At 47.1% G+C, this 23,474-nt stretch overlaps 1 protein-coding gene across 1 annotated transcript in view; it reads right to left on the bottom strand.

Annotated features, from left to right (window-relative positions):
• The window catches only part of IL17RD (interleukin 17 receptor D), a 68,297-nt gene extending 46,197 nt beyond the window's left edge, over nt 1–22,100 (bottom strand). The window contains exon 1 of the mRNA XM_043886306.1: nt 21,891–22,100. Coding sequence (XP_043742241.1) covers nt 21,891–22,016 — 126 coding nt within the window. The 5' untranslated portion in view covers nt 22,017–22,100. The remainder of the gene's footprint in view (nt 1–21,890) is intronic.
• Between the last annotated feature and the right edge of the window lie 1,374 nt (nt 22,101–23,474).

The raw sequence follows: 23,474 nt of genomic DNA, 5'->3' as shown, positions 1-23,474 counted from the left end.
CAAATACAAATATTAATTTTTAGATCATCCTCTTTTGGATATTTTTCATCATTAACGGCCATTTGACAGGCAGACATCCATAGTACTGCCAACCTTAAGTGGATCAGTTCTGGCTTTGTGGCTAACAACTTTTTCCCCAAAAGTAAGGGAATAAAGCTGAAGTGCGGTCATCTCTGAAATTTGATTCATCTCTGAGAAGAGGCCTGCAGGAATATTACATCGCTTGAGTTTATTTCCAGATACCCAGAACAGTCTGGAGAGAGGCATATTTTAAGAAAAGTAACTCCTACACTGATTAAATGCTTATCGCTAATGAACATTTATTGGGTAGTAACAGAACTGTGACCCTCATAACCACACTACACTCATGTCTTCCAGAAGGTACAGCTTCAATTCAAAAACATAGTTTTTAAGGGGGAAAAAAAAAAAAAAAAGAAACTTCCAAGCTACCCAACATAGCAAATACCTATCTCAGTTTTAAAAGTTTCACACTGTTTTGAAATTCTCCCCATACTTGAAGAACCCCAGGCCAACATCTTGTTGACTGATATTAAAGAAAGATTAGCCTCACTTTCCTCAGCAACAATCACCTTCCAGAAGATTTGCCTAAGAGGAAAACAAACACTATCTGATAAGGGAAAAGTGGATTCCATTGCCAACCTCTGGACTCTCGGACCTGGAGCATTCTGACTGTTTGTACATGTACATTCACCACGGGGGCACTGCACGGTAGCAAAAGCAGACAGTCTAGGGCTCTAAGCACCCCTGCCCCAACACTGTCACAGTCACAGAAAGCATTTCAGACAGGACACATGGAGCCCTTACTCCTCGCTTCCCAACCCCCACCAAAGAGGGTCAAACATAGACTTTAGCACCTCTCAGAAACTTCATGAGAGAGCAGAGGAGAGTGTGTCGGCCTGGCTAAGGACCCTCATGTCAGTGCAACTTCTTTCTTCCCAGATTTATTAACAGATGCAAGCCGGGTACTTATAAACAAAGGAGTCATTTCAGTTTCTGCTTGGAAAGATGGGAGCCAATACGTTCCTTCTGGGAATTCAGGGTAAGAGTACTACAAAAACAGTGTCCAGATGTGCTTAAAAATTCAGTCTGCTTCCTCCTTTGGGGTGCAGTGGAGGGAGAAACAAAAGGGTGGGAGAGTCGTCTTATGAAAATTGAAAAGGTTATTAGTTTGGGGTTTTATTTTTGGCTTGCACGCTAACCTGTCCTCTACTGACAAACCACACAGGAGCACCTGAGGCAGGACCATTGGGGCTTCCCTCCCTTGAAGGATGCAGGGAGGTATTTCCGGCTGACCACAGTGGGAGCCTGGGGACCTTCTCTAACTTCCAGAATGTCCCGAGTGATAGACGGTTCCACCAGGTGGTGATGAAATGGGAGAAGAGACTCTTCTGAAAGCTGAAGATTCTCAAAATGAAAATCAAGCATTTTTGTATCAAAACCACCACCCCTGGGACAAACCTTCATTTAAAAAACAAAAAAAAAGTCTTATAACTGAAATGTTTCATCATCGTCACATCCCAGTTCCAACCTGGACATTTGCTGAGATTTGAAGCTTCCTCAACCCGGTGATTTCATTCCCAGAGTTCTTTCTAACTACAGAGAGATTTAAATAGATAGTCTATTAGATAAAGTGTTTCTCGGTTTTCAGAGGGCTTTGGGTCCTGAGAGTGAATGAGTGTTTCAAGTACAGCATAAATAAGGGAGACAGAGAGCTAGGCATATATTATGAATAAAAAGATAATCCTAATAATAGTTTACATTATCACAAGCCAAAGTTTATGTGAGCAGCTAAGCTCCCTTTCAAAGCAGAGGGCAGCTGCTGGTACGGCAGAGGAAAATGGTATGTCAAAAATGTGACCTACCTTCAAGCTTGTTTAACTCCCCTGTCAGCCACCGCTTCCTTCCGCCACCTTACAATGCCATGGGGGTGGTGAAGGGATCCGTTCTCAAATGTGTTGCTTGCAAAGGCACGGAACTGTCTGAGCTAGACGGACTTCATCTCCACTGCTCCTGGACAATCCTGACAGGGCCAAGTGACCCCAGTCAAGTGACCCCAGCAGAGAGGTGGCCCTGGGGTAGTCCCCCACTGCCTCCCACGAGTCAGGGGGACAGGTCCGGGATGAACAGTCTTAGTCCCCGCAGGCTGCCAGCAACCCTATGCAAGTAGGCAGGGTGGTGCTTCCGTGCAGATGAGCCAAGTCACTAAGATCCTCCTGGCATCACACGCTCCCCAAAATGCTTAAAAAAAAAAACCCAAACCCCTTTAACCCAAAGCCCTAACGTGTGTAGACTGAGAATCTGTACTCAGTAGGTAACCCAGCCCTATTCACAGGGCACCCAGGATTTGCAGAGCACATGAAGGGTCTAAGAGTGACTCAGACGGGGGCCAGGAAGTGACACGCAGGTAGAAGTGACTACCTGAGTGAAGAAAGGGTGAGGGAGCACCTTTGGGGAGTGGCCAGCTTCACATTTCCAAATTAGAACAGTGGTACTTCTCAAACCACTTATTTGGAGCTAAAATATGTCTGTACTTACAGGGGGCAGGAGGCACATCCGAACAGGAGAAACGGTCCCTGTGATTTATCTCCTTTTCAATTTCCATAGGTAGGAAGCCTATTTCAAGATGTTTTCACCCAGGCCAGAGCTTTCTGCAAGGGCTGAAGCTTCAACCAGCCCAGAGCAGAACAAAGAGAACAAGCTCCCAGTAAGGAGCAGATCCCGAGGAGACTGCCCCCTTCCTCCCATGCCTCCCCTTGTCCTCACTCTCACCAGCAAAGCACAGCAATTCACTCAGTGAGGAGCCAGCTGGGGGCACTGGGGAGACCCCCAAAGTGCCTGTGAACCCAAAAGAGTGGCCACCCTGCCCAGTGCCTTTCTAGCGGAGTACCACAAGTTAGAGGCCACAGAAGGGAACCATCAATTCATGGGGTGTTGGTAAAGGTTCAGGGAACGTGTTCACAACCAAGCTCTATTTCTTGGGGTGAGGGAATTCAGAGCTACAAGTGGCATGTATCACGCACAGCTCGGTCCTTTCTGCAGGGGATTAAGACACTGCTCTATCACTGCTGCAGGTGGTTTAAAACCACCCAGCACCCTCCCAGGGCATCCTGTCATCATTCCTGGCTAAGCTCAGAGCTTCCGGAGAGCATGACCCTAGGAGATAAGGCTCTTCGTCAAGAAAGCTTTCTCACTGCCCTCAAGCAGTAGGCCATTCTGGTCTCTGTGTGGGTGACCTCTTCCCCAGTTTCTCCCCATCTTTTCCTCCTTCCACCTGCGTCATAGACCCCTGTGGAGATGACCAGCTTCCTAACAGCCTATCAAGCATTCTTGTCTCCTTGCCTGCCCATTAGCACTGTCAAGCAGAGTTTCCTTGTGTTGTTCTTATGAACTGGTAATTTCAGCCTAATGCAAAAAAGCGGGGGGGGGGGGGGGGCACTTAATGAACATTAAATGCTACTTCTTCCACTCTTCCAGAAATATTTTTATCGTATCCATGGGACCCTCACCAAGGACCCACTAAAGCACACCACTTCAACCTGGGCAGGTCGCAACCACTCATGATGACAGCACCTGGATGGAAACCCAGTGGACAGCAATCCCTTGGTGAGGGCATGCATGTGCATGTCACTATTTTCACATCTTCAGCTTTCCTAGTGAGACAGCTAGGTATAAAATAAGATACAAAGGGGAAGAGAACTATTATTTTATAATAACTTTAGATGGACTAAAATCTATAAAAATACTGATTCACTACATTGTAGACCTGAAACTAATATAATATTGTAAATCAACTATACTTCAAAAAGATGACAGCTCAATGCAAATGGGGGTGAGAGGGAAACGGAAGATTAATCTCTCAGCTCTGCAATTACCCACATGCAGACTTTCTGCCAAACAAACTATTTCTTATCTCTGGTCAGTTTTTATCTGCAGCTGCCCTCTCCCACCCCCGCCACCACTATGCACAGACCCAAATCTTCTCTTCCCCTGACAGTCGATGACAGAGTGGTCCAGGCCTCCGGGACTGTCAACACCCTGATGGAATTCAGGGCTCACAGGGAGTCTGAGACAGTGCCCTTGTTTATGGACTCAGTGATTGATTGGACCCTAAAAGCTCCTGGTCCAGAAGAATAAGTAGGTTGAAAGCAATCATTAACAGTAGTGTAATGTTTAAAAAAACAAGAGATGCGAGGGGGTCTCTGGCCATGAGGACAAGTGTACAGGAAATGTGAAGGATGGAGGCAGGTGGACATACTAAACACTTTCAGGTAAACACCAACAGACACAAATCAACAATGACAGAGGTGTTGAAGGGGTGAGCATACTTTGTAGAAATAAAGCAATCTGTATACAAAAAAAATTTTTTTAGCCACACCACACAGCTTGTGGGATCTTAGTTCCCTGACCAGGGATCAAACCCATGTATTTGGCAATGAAAGCACAGAGTCTTAACCACTGAACTGCTAGCGAATTCCCTGAGTGTGAATTTTTTTTTTAAAAATCAAAACCTTCATGGAGGACAAATGCTACTTTTATTATAGAAAGAGCTGCAAAAATGGCCGAAGGCTGGGTGTTTCTTTCTCAAAAGAGATCAAAAGCAGACACCCACTCTTGCAAGAGGCAAGAATCCAGATGGAAACAGAAGGGACCAACTCAATAGGGAAATGGAATGGGAAGGACAGAAAAATTACACCCTCTGAGTTAAAAGTTCAAGTTATCTCAATAAAAACAATCCCTAAATTCTTCAGAGTAATTCTAGTCTGACTGCCCCACTGTGTAAGTAAAGAAACTGAGAGTCAGAGGGGTCGCCCACCTTGTCGACAGTTATAGTCAGTTGGCCTGAGATGCCCTCATCTCGGAGGTCACACTGATATGAGACCGTCTAACAGAGTGACTTCTAGCCCAAGATCAGGATGCACAAAAGCTCCAGTAAAACAAGATTCATTTATATTCGATTCACAGGAAATGTGCGATCAATCCAAAATCAACCTTGGAAAATCTATGTCTGAAAAAAGGTTTGCCAGCCAAACTACTGGTACAGATAGAATTCCCATGAAAATGCTTAGATTCAGCTGGTTTTGTAATAAGTTATTAAGCCCAAAAGATTCACTCAATCAATATTCTTATTTTAAAACCCTCATTTACTCACTTCAACATTTTCCCTAATACTTTTACTGAGCAATACTTCATCCACACAAAGCAATAAAACTTACTCCGAAGGTAAATAAGAAGGTGGAAAGACTCAGTCCCACTCTAGTAAACTCAGAATGAAATAAATACACAGTGCCATTCAAATAATAAAATATAAATAAAAATTATAAATGTCAACATTTTTTAGGATGTGGAAAAACGAGCACACTTATTCACTGATAGCCGTCTGCCACCAATCATTATAAATGTATCCACTATGTGGCCAGGCACAGAGCTAAAGGTTTTTAAAACAGTATCTTATTTAAGCCTTAAAACAATCCTGGGAGATAAACTATTATTAACTCATTTTACAGATGAAGAAAATTGCCCAAGGTCACAATAAATGGTAGCAAAAGGCAGAGCTGGGATTTGTGGACCAAATCCGTCCTCTTCTCAAAACCTAAGTCTGCACTGTAAATTGGCTCAGTCAATACAAAAGGCAAGCTGGTAAATGTGTAGTAAGAGCTATAAAACCTTTGCCCCAGTAATTCCACTTTGGGAAACACTGTGTGCCAAGGAAGCAAACCAAAATGGCAAGGGTGGGAGGGCAGGAAAGCAATCTGCATGAAGATATACATAGCAGCTTTATAACAGCAATAACCTGGAAACAGCCCAAGTGCTTCATCTATGGGGAGACAGGAGCAATAAAAGGGGCGGGGGCACACAACATGGAAATATGTGGCCACAAAGAGCGACAAGTCTGTGAACTACGTTACATCAAAACATGGAAATATCTTCAGAAAACAAACATAAGTAAAAAACAAAATAAAATTAGCCATTAAAAAATGCAGTGATTACAACTCTGCATCAAGATGTGTTTATGTATTCAAGAGTGGAAGAAGAATCATTTAATGCTCATTATGCTTTTTTTTTTTTGCATTAAACTGAAGTTACCAATTAATAAAAGCAACACAAGGGAACTCTGCTCAAAGACGTTATGATCCAGAATGTCCTTCTCTTTCTGATGCAAAGATGTGACATTTTCATATAAAAATAAAGAAATAGCTCTTCTAATTTTAAAGCCCTTTCTTAAAAACAAAAAAAAAGACCACCCCCTTAGGCTCTCAAGTAAGCCCTCTTTTAATGTAAGATTAACAAAACCTCCTTATTTATAAAAACCTGTGGCTCATGAATTTTTTTGTTAGCCATTTAGCCGATTTAAGAACTAATATGTTGACAAATTGGAACATTATTTCTGTCACCATTTGGTTTGCATTAATAAAAGGTCACACTCTCAGAATCTCACTCTTATAATGCAGTTGGAAAAGTAATGCTATTTAAGACAGCATAAATACACGCGGGTGGGGAGATAGGTTTAAGAGTGTCTGAACACATTGAGATGGAAGCCATGTGCTAGATGCCTAAGGTGGGAGGTTTGTGCCCAGGTGCCTTTCCAGAGAATCTCGTTCCCCAAAGAGGAGCAGGATCTGCCCATGCAGGTTCTTCACCACACCCTGTCCAGGTTGACACGGGGACCCAGCAAACCTCCAGGGAAGCCAGAGGCACCCCCAACCCTATCCACACATCATTCTCCTGAACTCTCCAATGGCTTCCTGTACATCCCAGCATCTTGGGGAACAGAAGCTCAATTAAGGAACATGCTAACTATTGTGTCTTTTTAAGATGAACAAGGTTGGGACGTTGGGGCAGGAAATGGCCCACAGTTGGCCCCGACTTCTGCATATATGGGAAGAAAAGCTGATTCCTCCAGTTGGCCAGACTGTTCCCTGCCTGGGCCCACCTCACATCACTGTTCTTTCCAAAGTTCCTTTCTCCTCTGCCCTCACCAACCTAGACGGCTGGCCTGCCCATCCTGCCCTCTACCTGGGATGACTCACTGCTATTCCTCAAGCACAAAGGACCACAGGACCCTGTGAGCACCTGGCACAGAGCCAAAGCCCCCCATTAAGGCAACGTCTGCCTCCAAGGCAAGCTGTCCGAAGGGCAGCCTCGAGCTCTGTGCAGGTATTGAAACTTGAGTACAATTCAAAATTCAGTCCCACAACTGTACTGGCCACATTTCAGCCACCATGGTGAACAGCTGCTGAAATGGACAGTGCAGAGAAGAACATGTCCATTGTTACACAAAGTTCTACTCGATAGGATCTGCCTACCTGCCTCTGCAATTCCAGGTGGCATTCTCCCACAGCTAGAAAACTCGTCACCTGACACCTCGGTGATAGCTCAGTTTCACTGGAGCAGCATTTGCTTTTTTACATGTAAAAATGGACGTTTTTGTTGTACAGTTCCAGGAGTTTACACACGTATAAATGTATGCATGAGTGTGTGCTGAGTTGCTTCAGTTGTGTCCTAGTCTTTACGACCCTATGCCAGTGTTCTCTGTCCATGGGATTCTCCAGGCAAGAATACTGGAGTGGGTTGCCTTGCCCTCCTCCAGGGGATCTTCCTGACCTAGGGATCGAACTTCCATCTCTTTTGTCTCCTGCACTGGCAGGCAGGTTCTTTACCACTAGTGCCGCCCGGGAAGACATTTCATGAGTGTACACGTGTATAAACATACAATTAGGTGCATAAATGCATACATCAGTGTATCCACCACCACATTCAGCACACAGAACAATCCCATCATCTCCCGAAAATCCCCTTGTTCTGCCCCTTTGTAGTCAAACACTCTATCCACCCCCACCCCAACCCCCCCCCCCCCCCAAATCCCTGGCAACCACTGATCTGGCAGCTTTTTAAAAAAAAACTCAGATTCCCGGCCTTCCCCGGGAAATCCCACTTAAGCAGATTTGGGGTGAGTCCCGGAATCTCCCACCCCCGCCTACCCCCAAGAATGTTCCTCCGTCCGGTGCTTCTGGGGTTCAGCCAGGTTTGGGAACCTCCAGGGTAAATGCCGAATCGTGGTTTAATTTAATTCTCTGCAAAGCACTCGGCTGGTATCTAGTCTTGCTCTCCTCCCGCCCCCACGAGCTGTTCTGCAGCACATGGCTGATGTCCATCTCAGGCTGGGTGCTGCTGGGAAGGCAAGGCAAGTTGGCCTGCTGGGGGCAGGGGGCAGGGTAGGAACTCTATGGCTCTGGTTTCTGGCGGAGGGGAGAGAGGCCTCTCTGAGTCACGTGGCCTCCCATCCTAATCCCTTCCTGGCTCTTTGTGCCTTGGAATCCTCATCTGGAAAAAAAGGAACCACATCAGAAATAATCCGTCTACCTCCGAGGCTCAGGGGAAGCAATGATTTACATAACACGTTCAAAGGCGCTGGGCAGCAGAGACCAAGGAGCCTCTCACCCTAGATACATCATCACTACCCAGAGCTGCCTCTGAATGGAACTCTCCTCACCCTGTTTACTTGACAGTGGTGGGGGGATCAAGACTCAAGTTACAATAAAATTGCAGCCTTTGAAAAGAAAGAAAAAAAAGTAATCACAAGGCTTTTTTTTTTTTCCTCCTAAATTCGTGATCCTGACGGCAGTGTACCAGATTCCATTTTTAAAGAGGAATTCGGAAGAGTCAGCATCATCTCAGAAAACCTCCTCTGCTCGTAAAGTAAACAATTACAAGGAGGGTCAACACTTGAGTCGAGCCTTTCTCCCCGGCTTTCTCCTGCCCTGCTGAGGATTCCTGGAAAACACTCTGAAAAGTTTAAGATGATCAAAGAAGAATGGCCAACCCAAGAAATGCTATCATTTAAGATCACATGTTTATTTAGCCCCACCAAGCCTAAGAGAGAAGACTGTTTGAAAGGGAGAGAATGCCTGCTTAATCAACTAAAAATGCATTCATTACTATGCTATTCACCGCAGCTTTCCTGAAATCAGACACTTTTGCCCCTAGACCATAAGATTGAAGCGATTTGAAATGAAAATATTTCCTGTCCACTGCTTGCCAGTTTCTAGCCCCAGAGTGATATAACAGATGACATCCAGTACAATAAATGCTTTTATTAACCATAAATTTGAGACTGCTTTAGGGATTTGAAGTGTTGGGTTTCATGCTGAAAAAATGTAATGTTATCCACAGACCATCGGTGAGTAACAAAAACAGAGGCACAGGTTATGCTACTTTGATCAAATTATGGCCAAAAAAAAAAAAAAAAATCCACCGTCTTTTGCATTTTAAATAGTAGTTGCATTCAGGGTGTATCTTCATGGAGCACCACAATAGTTTAATCATATGTCTTAGAGACTGTAATGGAAATTCATCCTGAGTGCAGATTTATAGAACCAGCAGCTTCTATTAAACAGAAAGGAAGTTAAAAAGTGTTATAAGGTTAAGTGAGCTGCGAAATTCAAATACTAAAAAGGGACTCCAAAATCAGAGTTGCTCAACCCCGGCACTACTGACATCTTGGGCCATTATTGGGGCAGGCTGACTTGTGCATTTTGGGATGTTTCGTGGCGTCCTTGGCCCTCACCCGCTAAACGCCAGTAGCAAAATCCCTCCCAGTACAATCAAAAGTGTCGCCAGAGATACCCCAATCACCGCCAATTGAAAACTGTTGCTCTAAAGCCTGTTTAGCAAATGCTGCGTGATTTCTCTTTTTCTAAAGAAAACATTAGAGTCCAAGGAGCCTCTCAGCCTCATCCCCGCCCAGGGCTGCCCTCTACACAGAGATGGTTAGTGATTTCTCAACTGAAAAGCACTCTGCACTTCCTCCCCCACCAAAACCAAAGGGAGCAGAGCCGTGGAAACTAGAATTCTCTCTCCCTGAACGGAGCACACCAGACGAAGCAAAGGCGGCCGGCCGCCCCTTCCCCAGGCGCACCCTGGCCCAGCCTCGGCGTACTCTAGCACAGGGTCCCAAGCCATCCTTCTCTGGCCTTTTGCTGTCAGGCCACAGAGGCCACTGTGGATTCTGTGCCAGAAAATAAAATGAAAAGCGAGACTGAATCTCTGCAGTCCATTCTCTGGACGCTGAATGTCCCACTATTGCATCTCGGCATGACATTTCACGGTCAGCAGGAGAGGAGGCCTGGTCCTGAAAGCTGAACAAATGCCGGGCACACAGGCCTGCCGGCGCTCTCGCCAGCTCACTGTACTTATGAATAAAAGATGGAGGTTTTGTCTCTGTCGTCTCCCTGGTACCCTGGGAGAATAACAACTTGTTGCTTTTTGACATTTTAACTTACTTTGAGAAATAATCAATATTAATTTTCTGTGCCTTTGGCCCTGAAATCTAGGGTAGAGATAAAAAATAAAAGCATGCCATGAGGTGGAAGACAGTAATTCAAATTAAACAAATAAACTCTCTTAAGGGTCTCTAATAAAATAATTCAGGCAGTATGTACTCACAGAAGGAGAAGGCTGGAAACTGACTTTAAGGACATGTTTTGAGTGGAGTGGCCTTTTCTGGGAATAAAGTTCAATGTTTTCTCAGCACAAAGGAAAGAAGTGACTGAGTTTGGTGTGAGGGAGCACTCAACCATGCACTCACCCAGGCCAAAGCAGGAGATATAATAGGAACTCATTCCTGGTCAGTCACTGATGGTGACATCTACAACTCTTTGAAACAAGCCCCAGTGAATGGCAAAAGCCTTAAGCATTCTTCGGACGCGACACTCCCAATTTTGAGAGCACAGCTGATTTCAGATCGTCTTCAAGGAAAGAAGTTAAATTACAAGATAGTGCAAAAGACACCTTGCCATTTCTTTGGATTCCCAGGAAAGTAAAAGAGAAGTCTTTCTGTACAGCACTGAATTAAAAAAGAACAAATAATACAAGACCAAACTGGGTTAAATCATTAGAAAGTTCTGTGTGTGCAATAATTTCAAGTAGAAAAAAACACATTTTGCTCTTTGCTAGAACTGCACCTGTGTTTGTTACCTACTGATACCTAAAATCCAATAGCGTCACGCTTGAACCTTTAGAAAGATCTTGCAAAATTTTAACTTGACCTTAATCATGAGGAAACAATCAGAAATTCAAATTGTGTGACTGTCTATACCACAAGTGACCCCGATTCTTCAGAATGTATATGTTATAAAAGATCAAAAAAGAGGTGCAGGGACTCCATCAGATGCAAGGACACTAAAGAGATAGGGTATGTCTACAAGCGGTGAATGGCTCTTGTCTGAATCCTGGAATGTGATTCAGAAAGAAAGCATGAAGGACACTGGGGGACAACTGAAGTACGTGGGGGCAAAGCACTGGTGACTCTCAGCTAAGAGGAAATGGGTGTCTACCCCACTGTTCTTTCAACTTTTCTACAGGTTTGAAATTTTCAGAATCCAAAGTACGTGGGAGACAATAGAGTAAAGGGGAGCCCCAGGTTCGAGTGACTGCTGGTCTGCGTGGGCACGGGGCGGCAACAATTTCACATTGCGGTTTAGTTTCAGAAAATGTGTGCTCCCCAAATATAAAGTCTTAATACAGAATAGGTTCAGAATTGACATAAATTTTTAAAAACGTAATAATGTGACTTATTAATCACTTAACTGGGTGGTGGTGGGGGTATGTAGACACAGCAGACATTTAAGATAATTTAGGTTTCTGCCTTTATAAAAGGCACAGGTCCCTTTAAAATGCCTTGATGCCTTTCCCTAAAACTTGTCTGCAATTTATCGTTTTCTTCCTCCTCTTATCAGAATTCCAGTTTTCAGCACGGCTCTTTAAAACTCCCCTGCCTTCCGCCCAGGCTCTCTCCCGTTATCTACCCCATCTTTTTTTAATGAGATAAAGGCAATGATTATACTAATCTCCAACTTGAAAACTATGCGCTATAAAGGGGGGAAAAAGTGTGACCAAGCTCAGTAGACGGGAAATGTGCTCAACTGAACAGATGTCAGCACAGCATTTCTGTGTCTTGAGGTTCAAAACGCAGGGGAGCACAAAGGGGCAGGCTGTGCGTCCAGAGCGGCCCTGAGAGACCGCGGTGGCGCGCCTCGAGCACGTCGGACACTGGGAACCCATCGCTCCCGCCTCCCGACAGCAGTCTTCAGGCAGCACAACCAGATGTTACATTTTCCCTGCTTAATTTCGGTAAAACTCCATGACCTCTTTCTCAAATTAAAAGAGGCAATGCTATTTTTTTAAAAACCACAGGAGCTATCTTTAGGGAAGCCTTCTAAGGATTTCATTAATTCATAGCCAGCCAACCAGGACTTTTCCCACAGTCTCCCACAAAAAAGCCCGGGAAGTCACTGATTGCTTGGCTGGATCTGAATATGAGCAGAGGTAAGATCAGAAATATCTAGTTCCTCCCACGGGGAGGCAAGGCATGGAAATCAAAGCTGGGCAGAAACTCATTACCACAGCTGGCCGGCAAACCCACAGCCCTGGAAAGAAGGCAAAGAGCATCTTTGATTCTGGACCGGTGGGTGACTTCAGAAAATGAAAGGCATTCACAAGCAGAGGGGACCGAAAGAAAATGAGGCTTGATTCTCTGTTAACACTACCAAGTTTTCACATACCACCTAAGGGCTGCTGCCAGGGAGTAAGGGTCATGTTGTTCACATTGTTTCGTGAAGTCCAAAACCAGGGTGTTTAGTGAGCCCTTAGCAGTCTTTTTTCGTCTGTTTACTTTTTCCATTCACAGTGCAGCGTAACCTGGACAGTCCAAACCCCCCCTCTTCAAGAATCCAACCCTTTCCTAAGTGCGACTGCCATCCAGGACCAGCCCCGGCCCTCATTTTCTTGTTCCCTGGGAACCCGTCCTGCAGCCCAGAGGTTGGCCAGTACTGGGGACACGGTGCCAATAATCCGCGGTGTGGATGAAGTCGGGCGTATTTTTATGCGACTCTCAGCACCTAATGCCACATGATGCACCAGTGTTAAGAAAACATAAATAAAGCCAATTATACTCCAGTCAAAATAAAATTTAAAAGATAAAAGAAAATCAGAACTCCAGAGGAAATTGTCATTAATACAATTGCTCGCCTTAGATGACACCTGCTCAGAGAGGCCACCCAAGACTGCCCGTTCTCATTGCCCCTGGTTTCCTGCAGAGCACTTGCTCACACAGAGGGAGAATCTACTGTGGCCACTGCTGATCTCCTGGTACAACAGGAAGCAAAACAGATCAAGGCCCTGCCCCCAGGGAGCTGACTGTGAGGCAAGGGAGATGCACAGGAGACCAGAAAATACTGTGTGTTTCATGGTACAAAAAAAAAAAAATCTATGGGGAAAACTCAAGTGAAGAAAAGTGGTGAGCAACAGAGAGTAGTGGTTGCTATTTTAAATACAATGGTCAGGTTCTGGTAGTTTGTTATCCTGTTTGTCTTCCTTACTACAATCCAAGCTCCAGAAACCAGGCCTCACACATAGAAAGCACCAAATACACACTGAAGGAAGGAATGAAGGTCGCTGAGGGTCACCCCCATCAAGCTGTTCGGCTGCTGGAGAAACCTCCCAAGCGTCACCATTCCTGACAGGTGCATATGTGGGCAAAACTCAACGCACCCCTTTATCTAGTCCCAGCCTCCATCTTCAGCCTTCTTGTCCCCACCGCCTCCAAGGAGCCGCCCTCCTCCAGCTTCACCCACATTTTTCTTTCTGCCCAACTGTCCCTCACCTCCGGGCTCCACTTGCCAGAGGCCCTTCTCGAAAGTCCCCTGGGCGAAATCTGTCTTCCCTAGCCATCTAATCCCTGCCTCAAAGCCTCCTCTGAACCATCCAAATTAAGTGTCTTCTTCATAAACAGATCAAGATTCCCCTTCTTGACTGCATCACTGCAGAAGGCTGGATGCACCCTCACGAGATCTGGAATGATGGGAGGGCTGCGGGGGTGGTGTCTGATTTCACTTAAGGTAGGCTTCCTGGCAAAGGTGAAAGTCACACGGGGGGGAAGCTGGGGGGCCTTTGTGGAGAAGCCTCCCAGGGAGAGGTGGGTCTCCTCCAAAGCAGGAGAAACTGAGGCAGAACAAGTAGCCAGAGTTCCTGGGAATCAACCAGGACATGAGCTGCAAAGCCAGAGTCCGCAAGGCAGGCACCCAGCAGCACCTCAGACACAAGCTTCTCATCGCCCAGCTTGCCACGCAGGCAAATGCACAGGCGGGATGTTCCGGGATGCGGAGCAGGAGCCCTGGTTCATACTACTCTGGGGGGAGTGCGCCAGGCAGAGCGAAGAGGGGGAGCTCCCTGCCTCTCCCGGTCTCTGAGCCCCCAGGCCTCACAGCCCCGCCTGGGTAGGAAGCCACTGGAGCCAGGTGCCTGGTCCCACTCCTCTTTGTACTTCCCCAGAAAATGTAACCACAGTACTACACCGTGGCCTGACACAGAGGAGCTGCTCTTGCCGCCTCACTCCAAATGTCTCTGTGAACTGCAGACTGGGAGCAGTTACAGCAAATCCTATATGTGAGTGCCTGGGTCCCAGCCCGGGCAAACGTGCCCCCTGCAGAGGACGGAGGTGATGTGCTGTCACTCAGCTGGGATCACGCTCAGGCTGACCGCTTGCTCCTGCGTTTTGTCTGGATTGCATTGTATTTTCCTCAGATAAAAGGGAAAGAAACGCTTTTCAGAAGAGAAACCAGAAATCACCTGGACAGAATAAAATCATAGAGAACCATATGGCCTGTCTCAGGGAAACGTACCTCTTCTTTCCAAGGAAACCCACCCTCTATCCCCATCAACCTCCCACTAGCAAGTCAAACAGTCCAGCTCAGAACAGAAGTCTGGGGCCATAGCCAGCATTTTTTTAAAGGGTTACCATTCAATGTGGGGAAAAAAATCTACAAAACTGACAAAACAGAATACTTGGAAAAACTCCTGGTTTTTAAGGGAGTAAAGGACTTTCAAATTTGAAAAAAAAGCTATATTTAAAGCCTGATCCCTTATGATTTAAAAGGATTCATTTGAAGTATTCATTTAATGTGTAAAAGGTAAATTTCCACCTGAACATTTTCATTAATGCTATCAATTTCCAAATTCTCTTTTCAAAGTCATGGTTACAATTTTATAGGCATTTCTGATAAGTTCAAGCAAGCTTCCCTACAATGTAGTAATTTTAATGAAAAGCCTCATGATTAATGTCTATTAAGATCAGGTTTAGAGTGAAGAAACGGACAGAAGAATTACAATGTATTAAACTTTCCACAATACCTGCCATCTACTGCCCTTTCAACTTTTAATGCACGGGCTTTATGCAAATAAGGCATGAGGTTTACTATAAAACAAATGCCTCTTAAAAGTGCATAGTAGAGGTAGTTTTCATTTACCCTATTAAATGAGACAATTTATAGGCCAACTTCCGTTTTAGAAGAGAATTACATGTGTGTTCACATCACATCTTTATTTTGTCATCCACCCGGCTGATTTGTTGAGGCCAGCTGGTACTTATTAAGCCCCCCCTTTAAATGTTGTAGCCTTAATTAGCTACATCCACCTTTCCCCAACATTTCCAAACAAGGAACCAAAGAAAAGGAAAGCTGTTTTTATCATGGATGCTTTGAACAATGGAGTTGCAAATATTAAAATAATAGTCTTCGTTAGAGACTCACTAGTCATTCCCTTTTTAGGCCCCTTCAAAAGAAACAGGGTACAGATGGAGTTTAAATTTCAGTCTTTGTTTACTGTAGGTAATTTTTCAATTGTTCAATTTTTAGTTTCATACCTGGTGTTATTAATTAAACCTTCTCAAGATACTGCTCGGGAAAGCAGGAGAGACAGTCTCCCCAGATATATTCTTGGTATTAGTTAAGCTGTAAACGTCTTACTTGGGTTTCTGAGCACATGAGAACAAACAGACAGGATCTACAGGCAGAGAATAAGCCAAGTATGGTTTTCTATGAACAGACATCATGCCCTTCCCAGACACTGAAGCCTTCCCAACTCACACAATGAGAAATTCAGTGGATCGAATTACTATAACCTGCCTTATGTAAACGAAAGACACACTCACTCATTTGGTTACAACTTAGGAGGATTTCCTTCTTAAAAAAAAAAAAAAAGAATGCATTCATGACTTTAAGTGTGAATGATATCAACAGGCTAAATTTGAGCAAGATAAGGAGCATCTCAAGGAATCCCTCTTAGATTTGGTCTCTTCTTGCCCCAGCTTTAATCTGCAGTAAGACTATATCTGTTTCAATAGGATGTGATCACTCCTGGGCTTGTGTCTTTTCAATCAGCCGGTGGCCCTGCCGGGTTTAGAGTGGCAGAGAGGAAGTGGCCTGTGGTTAAACAGAGGAAATACCAAGGCATTTTAATAGAGCAAATAGTCTCTTTACTTCCCACAGGGAAGAGCTTCAAAGGCCCCAGGCCCTGGAGGAGACAATGTGTTGTGAGGCCATCAGTCACCTAATCATGTGTCAGGCCCATTCAGAACATCCCGGCAGCGAAGACAAACACTGCCCAGGAGGACGTTGCCTCCCACTGCCCAGGCAAGTCAGGCTGCCTGGAGATGGGGCCTGCCGCACCAGCACAGACAGGTCCCTGGGGCTTGCTGAGGTCAGGAACACTTCCAGATTTGGGGGGGATGTGAAACAGAAATGGTCTTGGCTGCCAGTCTGGGGTGGCTGGACAAAGGTCTGCTCCAAAGACAGACCTGTCCCCCAGCCCAGCCTGTTAAGTTCTAGGGGTACCTGAACCCCTGCTTCATCCCATTTTTTTTTTTTTTACAGATCAAGGGTGAGGGGCCCTGAGCTTCCAGAAGCCTAAGAACCTATCCATCAGGGGCAGACACAAGAGGCAGCAAGGAATGAAAGGAACAACTAACTGTTGATGGGATGGCCTCAGCAGCAGCAGACATCTGCCGGGTATGGTATGTGAAAAGTTTAGGGACTGATGAGGGAAAGAGAGTTTGAAAGCTTTAAAAATAAAAAAAAAGAAAGAAAAAAACAATACAGTTTAAGCCAAATGAAGTATGAGAAATACTCAACTTAAAGACTTAAAAAAGCATTAGCAGTTCTTTCCTTTGTAAGGAAGCTGTCTGAAACGTTTGAACGGCTGAGAATATGATTTGGACCCTACTCGACTCTTTCCTGAGACTGTTTTCCAGACAGGCCCAGCTGTTCTGGGGAGGAATCCAGTGGAGGCGTCGGTCCCCCTCACCCTGGCCTCCTCTTCAGTCCCCAGTACCAGAGGCACCCCCGGAATCACTGGCTCCCCAGGTCCCCCCTCAGCCAGCCTCACCCCTGCCATTTTCCAGGGCTTGGACAAAGTCTCCACTTTCCATTCTAAAGGTCCAGTGAAGTAATTTAAAGTCAAGCTCTGATTTTAAATGTTTACAGTGTGGTTCTCACCTCCTTCTTGCCATCACAGAAGTCCTGTCTCCTAGAGCAGTGATTCTCACCGCTGAGAGCATCAGAGGAACTTGCTAAAATTATCAGTTCCTGGACCCCACCTCATGCCCATTCTGGTCTCACTGGTCTTGAATCTGCATTTTAATGAGCTCCCAAGGCAATCCTGATACTGGAAGGGCTCTGACTTCACTTTGAGAAATGTCTAGAAGGAAATGGTGCCTCAGCCAGCACTTAGCTGCTGGGCTCATTCACCCAGCTGTACCCTCCCAATCTCCCCCTGCCGCACCTCCCGCCGCCGCCCCCCCCCCCACCGTTAATAACTAGCACAATGCCCCAGGCACTGCAGGGGCTCTGGGTCCAGTGGGCGGATGGGGGAGGGATGGGAAGCGAGGGCTGCTCAAGAAAGATGGACCCCAGCCAGAGGATTCCCAATTAACACAGCAAAGCAGGCTGGAAGAAAGCATCACGCTTCTTATAAAAATGTTTCTCTGAAAATGTGTCAACCAGGGCTGAGTCATTTTTAACTTAGAGACGCAATGTGCAACATGGACAACACAGCCACAAGACAGGCAGATCAGATGCAGGCTTGAGAGCCACGAGCTGCAAGTGAATGAAAACACATCCAATTCAGAATTAAATAAACATGGCTGGGCTCGCGGCCAAGGAGAGTTCTTAGATTGGACTTTTATCAAGAACCTAAATTTTAATCAGCTGCAACTTCTTCTTTTCCAAGTACCACCCTATTTCTTCCTACCTTTTGAGATGAAGTGTTTGCCTTAAATGGGAAACTTGCACTTCATTGTAAAGACGATGCCAGCATTCTGGCTTCCTGAATTCCTGAAGAAGCAGACTTTTGGGAGGGGAGGCAGTGGAAATTGAGTTTCAGGGATAATAGACCAGGGAAGGGGTACCCCATTTAGGTAAGAAGGCAAGAAATGTTCCTTCCTCCTCCACTGCAGGAAAAGCCACTGAATAAAAACCTGTGGGAATAGATTTCTAATTCCTTGTTCCATGCATAGGCTTCTTAAAACAATGAGCAAGGCAAGGACAGGGAGGGGCGGGGGGGGGGGGGGGGGGGGAACCTCTGTGCAAGTGACTGATATAAAGTTACACATCACAAACACAACCACTCCACTTCCAAGAAGCAAGCAGTTAAGACTGTCAAGGAGGATGCTGGCCCCTCTGGAAGTTTTACAACTTGTTACTTCTTTGAGAAAACTGTATTACTCAAAGGGCAACTTCACCTGGCAAGTGCCCTAAGAGACTTTGTTTTTAAAGCAGTCGAGGAAGTGTGCCCACAACTCATTTCTAAAACACTGAGATGGTATCAGCCCCTTAATTGCCCCACTAATAATGGGAGGCTGTGAAATCTGACCACTTAAACCAGGCTGGCTCCTCTGAGAGCAACCCCAAAGGGAGGGTTACAGCTGCTGAGGGTTAGCCTGCTCCAGTCACCTTGGGAGTCCTAGGAAAACACACATTCTTGCAGGGGCAAGAGTTCCTGGAACACCCGCTCCCTCCAGAGCCAGGGGGTCGATCGCTCAGTTCCTCTCCAGCACCCAGATCCCGCACCTCCTTCAGGGCTCACTCCTCTGCCCTGCTGTGCCTCTACCCTCCAGGTTCTGTGTGACCTAGACCCACAGGGAGCCTTCACTTGTTTGCATCACACAGCATCAACCCCTACTGTTAGATGTGAGCGCGGCCCCAAATAGACGGTAAGCAACCTCAGAACTGAGACCAAGGTCTATCGGTTGGACACTCACTGTCAGGTAGGTCACATGGAGATGAATCAGACACCCAAGTAGCAGTACATCAGTACTTACTGGCCAGCCCCCTGACAAAGCAACTTCTGGAAAAATTCACCTAGGGAGGCAGGGGGAGAAGGGGCTTCCTGCAGGAAGTGACGCTGGAGCTGAGAGGGGAGGCTGAGGTGTGAGGAGAAGGAACACAGGCGGGAACAGCATGTACTAAAGCCTGCTGCGGGGAAGACACTGCAGCCTGCTGCTCTGATCTTCATCCCTCCCCTTCCCCCTTCTTAAAATCTATCACTTGATACAGGATTTAGCAGGAAGACTGCGAGGTCTAATTGGGTTCATCCAAGATTTACAGTGCACCAGGCCCGGAGCCCACCAACAAGAGGTTAAGTGCCTGGGTAAGGAAACTAGTCTGAAGACACAGATGGGAACACATACTGACAACGCAGTCTGATGAGAGCCAAAGGCAAGGACCTGCAAGAGAAGGCGAAGCAAGGGGAATAGCATTCAGAGAGGGCCTCCTTGAGGAAGCATCACTTGAGCTGAGTCTTGGGCCCATGGGGCTCTCAGGGAGGGAAAAGGCACCCGAGGAGCAGGGAAGCAGCGTGCCCTCGGCAGCATCATAGGCACAGGAGTGAGGGAGCAGGGTGGGAGGGGCAGGTGGAGGTTGGGAAGGTGAGTATGTGAGGCAGGTGGGTGAGCTGGGCTCCGTGCATCAAAGAGCAAGTCCAGGAAAGAAGGTGCCAGGTATTAGGTTGGGGAGAGCCCGGAATCCAGGAGTGACTCTGAGACTCCCATGCTCATTTAGGAAGTCAGTGAAGATGACCCCAAGGGAAGGATTGTGGGACCAAGGTTAAGAGCTGTTGAGGTTACCTCCAGCATGAATGCAAAGCCACTGGAGCGAGGTTCAGGATGGGAACACATGTACACCCATGGTGGATTCACATCAATGTATGGCAAAACCAATACAATGTTGTAAAGTAAATAAATAAGTAAGTAAATAAAACTGAGATTAAAAAAAACAACAATGTGGGTGCAGGTTAAGGGAGAAGAGATTCTTACTGAGAGCGCAAAGCCACTAGCTCAGCTCCTTTAGGGACCTGCTATACCCACAGCATTAAAACTTCACACAGTTGGTGCATGGATACATGAAGCCACCTGGGCAACTGCAGAAAAACAGCAAATTACACTGACCCACCTATGCCATCTTATGAAAATAGAAAATGCCAGTGATGCTGTTTACCCAAATGCCAACATACCAGTTTAGAGATAAAAAATTTAAAAACTGGTAAGTCAATGTGAGGATAGTCTTAAGGAAAACTTTTAAAACCTAAAAACAGGAAAACTTGGTATCTACTGGGGAAAAAAAAAAAGAATAGTGGTATTTTACTAAAATGGGGCAAAGTAAGAAAATATGTTTTACTCAAATAAGGAGGTTTTGTTCACTATGGGGTGCGTGAGAAGGTGGGTGATAGCTGTCTACACTGCAGCCATAGGGTTTGAAGACATTTCAGCTTACCCAGCTGGTACCTAGCCTTCCTTGCTGTTTCTCTGAAGGCAGGGCAAGTGACGTGAGGGCACCAGCCTGTGGTCCTAAAGGGGTGTCAGTTCTAGGCCGTGACTGCTTGAGGCCCATTCACAGCACCCCACAAAAGGTGAATGAGCTCTGCTCTAAGAGATCTACCCCCTACCCTTCCCTCAGAGAAGCAGTGTTAGGGAAGCTAGGAAATCCGCATTTACTCCCATTTCCCAAGTGAAGAATCAGAGGCTAAAGGTGCCCAGGAAAAGAGGCAAGGTCATGTTAGTGGCTGCCTGAGTGCAAAGCCGGTGTCCTCTCCACAAAGCTGAAGGCGGTGAGTGCCCACACGCCAGGTTGATCCTGGCTTGGGTGGGGGGTCAGATAGATACGGTCTCCAAGTCCTCGCGCTCCGCAAACCCAAGAGCACTGCTGGGGAGCTGGGATGGCAAGCCTCCAGAGCACAACCTCCTCCGCATGTCCCACCGCTCAGATGGCATCCAAGAGGCGATGGTTAGGGGCAGACGGCTCCCAACACAGGACAACGACGCTGCCCCTCTGCTCTCAGACACCTGACCGAGGTGACAAACTCACTCCCCCCTTTGGTCATGAAAAATATCCGCAACTTAAGCGGGGTCGGGGTGTGTGTGGGTGCGAGAGGGTCATCGGAGAGACCATCCGCTAGGCAAAGGGCTGAATGCAAAAGCAAACTGGAGTCTTGAGCTGGGGTGAAAGTGGGGTAAGATGGCCTGGCCCGGAAGGAACAAAGCAGTCCCGAGAACGGGGCGCACCCCTGCCCAGCATTCAGGGTCCCCTGCCTGGCGGTCCCGGACCTTTGCAGAGCTGAGGACCGGAGATTCGGGGTAAGACCCCTCTCCCGACTCCCGCTCCAAAGCGCCCCCCATTCGGACAGCGCGGAGGAGCCTATCCCGGGGGCGCGCTGCCCTGAGGTCCCGGGCCTGGAACAAAGGGTGGGGCGCCCTCCTCCCGCCCGCCGCCGGGCGCCCCTCTAGCCCGCCCGCCTGGAGCCGGACCCCAGCCCGTGGCCGCGCCTCATTAGCAACACAAAGCCGGGGGTCGGGCGGCCTCTTTCAACCCAGCCGGGGGCAGCCGGACGCGCGCCCCGGGAGGGAGGCAGGAGGGCGGGAGCAGACGGGATCCCAGCCCTGTCGCGCACGCCACGGACGGAGAGCAGGCAAGTCGGCGTGGGCTCCGCTGCCCGGGAGCACCTGTGCCCCCCGCGCTCTGGGGGACAGCGAGACCTCTCCTTACCCTCCAGCCACAGGTGTCGGCGCCCCGCGCTCTGCTGGAGCCGCCTGCGGCCACGGCCAGCTGCGAGCCGTTGAGGCAGGCGTTGACCGTGAAGAAGACCGAGCAGAGCTGCAGCCACGGGGCCATGGCCGTGCGCTCGCCCAGCCGGGCCCTACTCTGCTCCCGGGCCGCCTGCCGCTGGCCAGCCCGGAGTGGGCGGTGGCGCCGGCAGCCGCGGCGGAGCGGGCAGCACCTCTGGGCATGCGCTGCGGACCCTAGCCCCGCCCCTTCCCCCGGGGCCCGCCCCTAGGCTCGAACTTCAGGTTTTGGCCCCGCCCCCCAGGTCTGGCTTGGTGACTGCAGCCAAGAAATTAAAAGATGCTTGAACCTTGGAAGAAAAGCTATGACAAACCTAGACAGCGTATTAAAAAGCAGAGACAAAAAAAAAAGCAGAGACATTACTTTGCCGACAAAGTATAGTCAAAATTATGGTTTTCCCAGTAGTCATGTACGGATGTGAGAATTGGATCATAAAGAAGGCTGAGCGCGGAAGAATTCATGCTTTTGAACTGTGGTGTTGGAGAAGACTCGAGAGTCCCTTGGACTGCAAGGAGATCAAACTAGTCAATCCTAAAGGAAATCAACCCTGAATATTCATTGGAAGGAATGATGCTGAAGCTGAAGCTCCAGTACTTTGGCCACCTGATTAGAACAGCCAACTGACTACACTGGAAAAGACCCTGATGCTAGGAAAGATTGAGGGCAGGAGGAAAAGGGGGCGACAGAGGGTGAGATGGTTGGATGGTATCAATGACTCAATGGATATGAGTTTGAGCAAGCTCCAGGAGATAGTAAAGGGCAGGGAACCCTGGCGCACTGCTGTCCACGGATCGCAGAGAATTGGACATGACTTAGCGACTGAACAACTCTCCCTTTTGACCCCACCACGATCTCTAAGCCATGCCCCTACAGCCAATCTCCAGTTGACTTTTGAGGAGCCAATAGCTGCAGTTTTTTCCCCGACCTGAAAGGTCTTTTTTTTTTTAATCGAAAGATTTTTTTTTTCCATGTGATACCTGCTCCCTGCAAAACTCCGGAAACCCCCCAAAATATGATAATAATGTTTAAATAATAATTTACAACCACCTCTTGAATCCTCCCAAACACACCTAAAAGCATATTACTGTTATCCCAGTTTTCAGCATGGAAAAGCTAAGGTAATGAATGTGGTGGTTAGAGAAATCCTGGCTGAGACCTCAGACAAATGACTTGTTCTCTCCCCATTATTGTTCCTTCCCCCCACGGAAAACTGGTATAACAGAGTAAGTGTCTTATGCTGGGGAGGATTCTATTGGTTAACACAAACAAGTATTCAACAAATGCTACAATCTACTATTAACTGACTCAGATAAAGTCACACAGCTGGTACCTGCCAGACATGAGATTCAAATCCAGATTAGCAAAAACAATACTATTAACCACTACACTTGTCAGACTTTAACTCTTGTGAAGTGGGTAGTACCTCTGCTTGGAAAAGGAAGCGGAGGTTGGGAGAAGTAGAGTAACCAAGATCCCCTGACTTCGCCACAAGCCCCCTTCCCCTTT

This window comes from Cervus elaphus, chromosome 24 (genome assembly GCF_910594005.1).
Source record: "Cervus elaphus chromosome 24, mCerEla1.1, whole genome shotgun sequence".
Classification (NCBI taxonomy): domain Eukaryota; kingdom Metazoa; phylum Chordata; class Mammalia; order Artiodactyla; family Cervidae; genus Cervus; species Cervus elaphus.
This window is presented reverse-complemented; position numbering and strand designations above follow the sequence as displayed.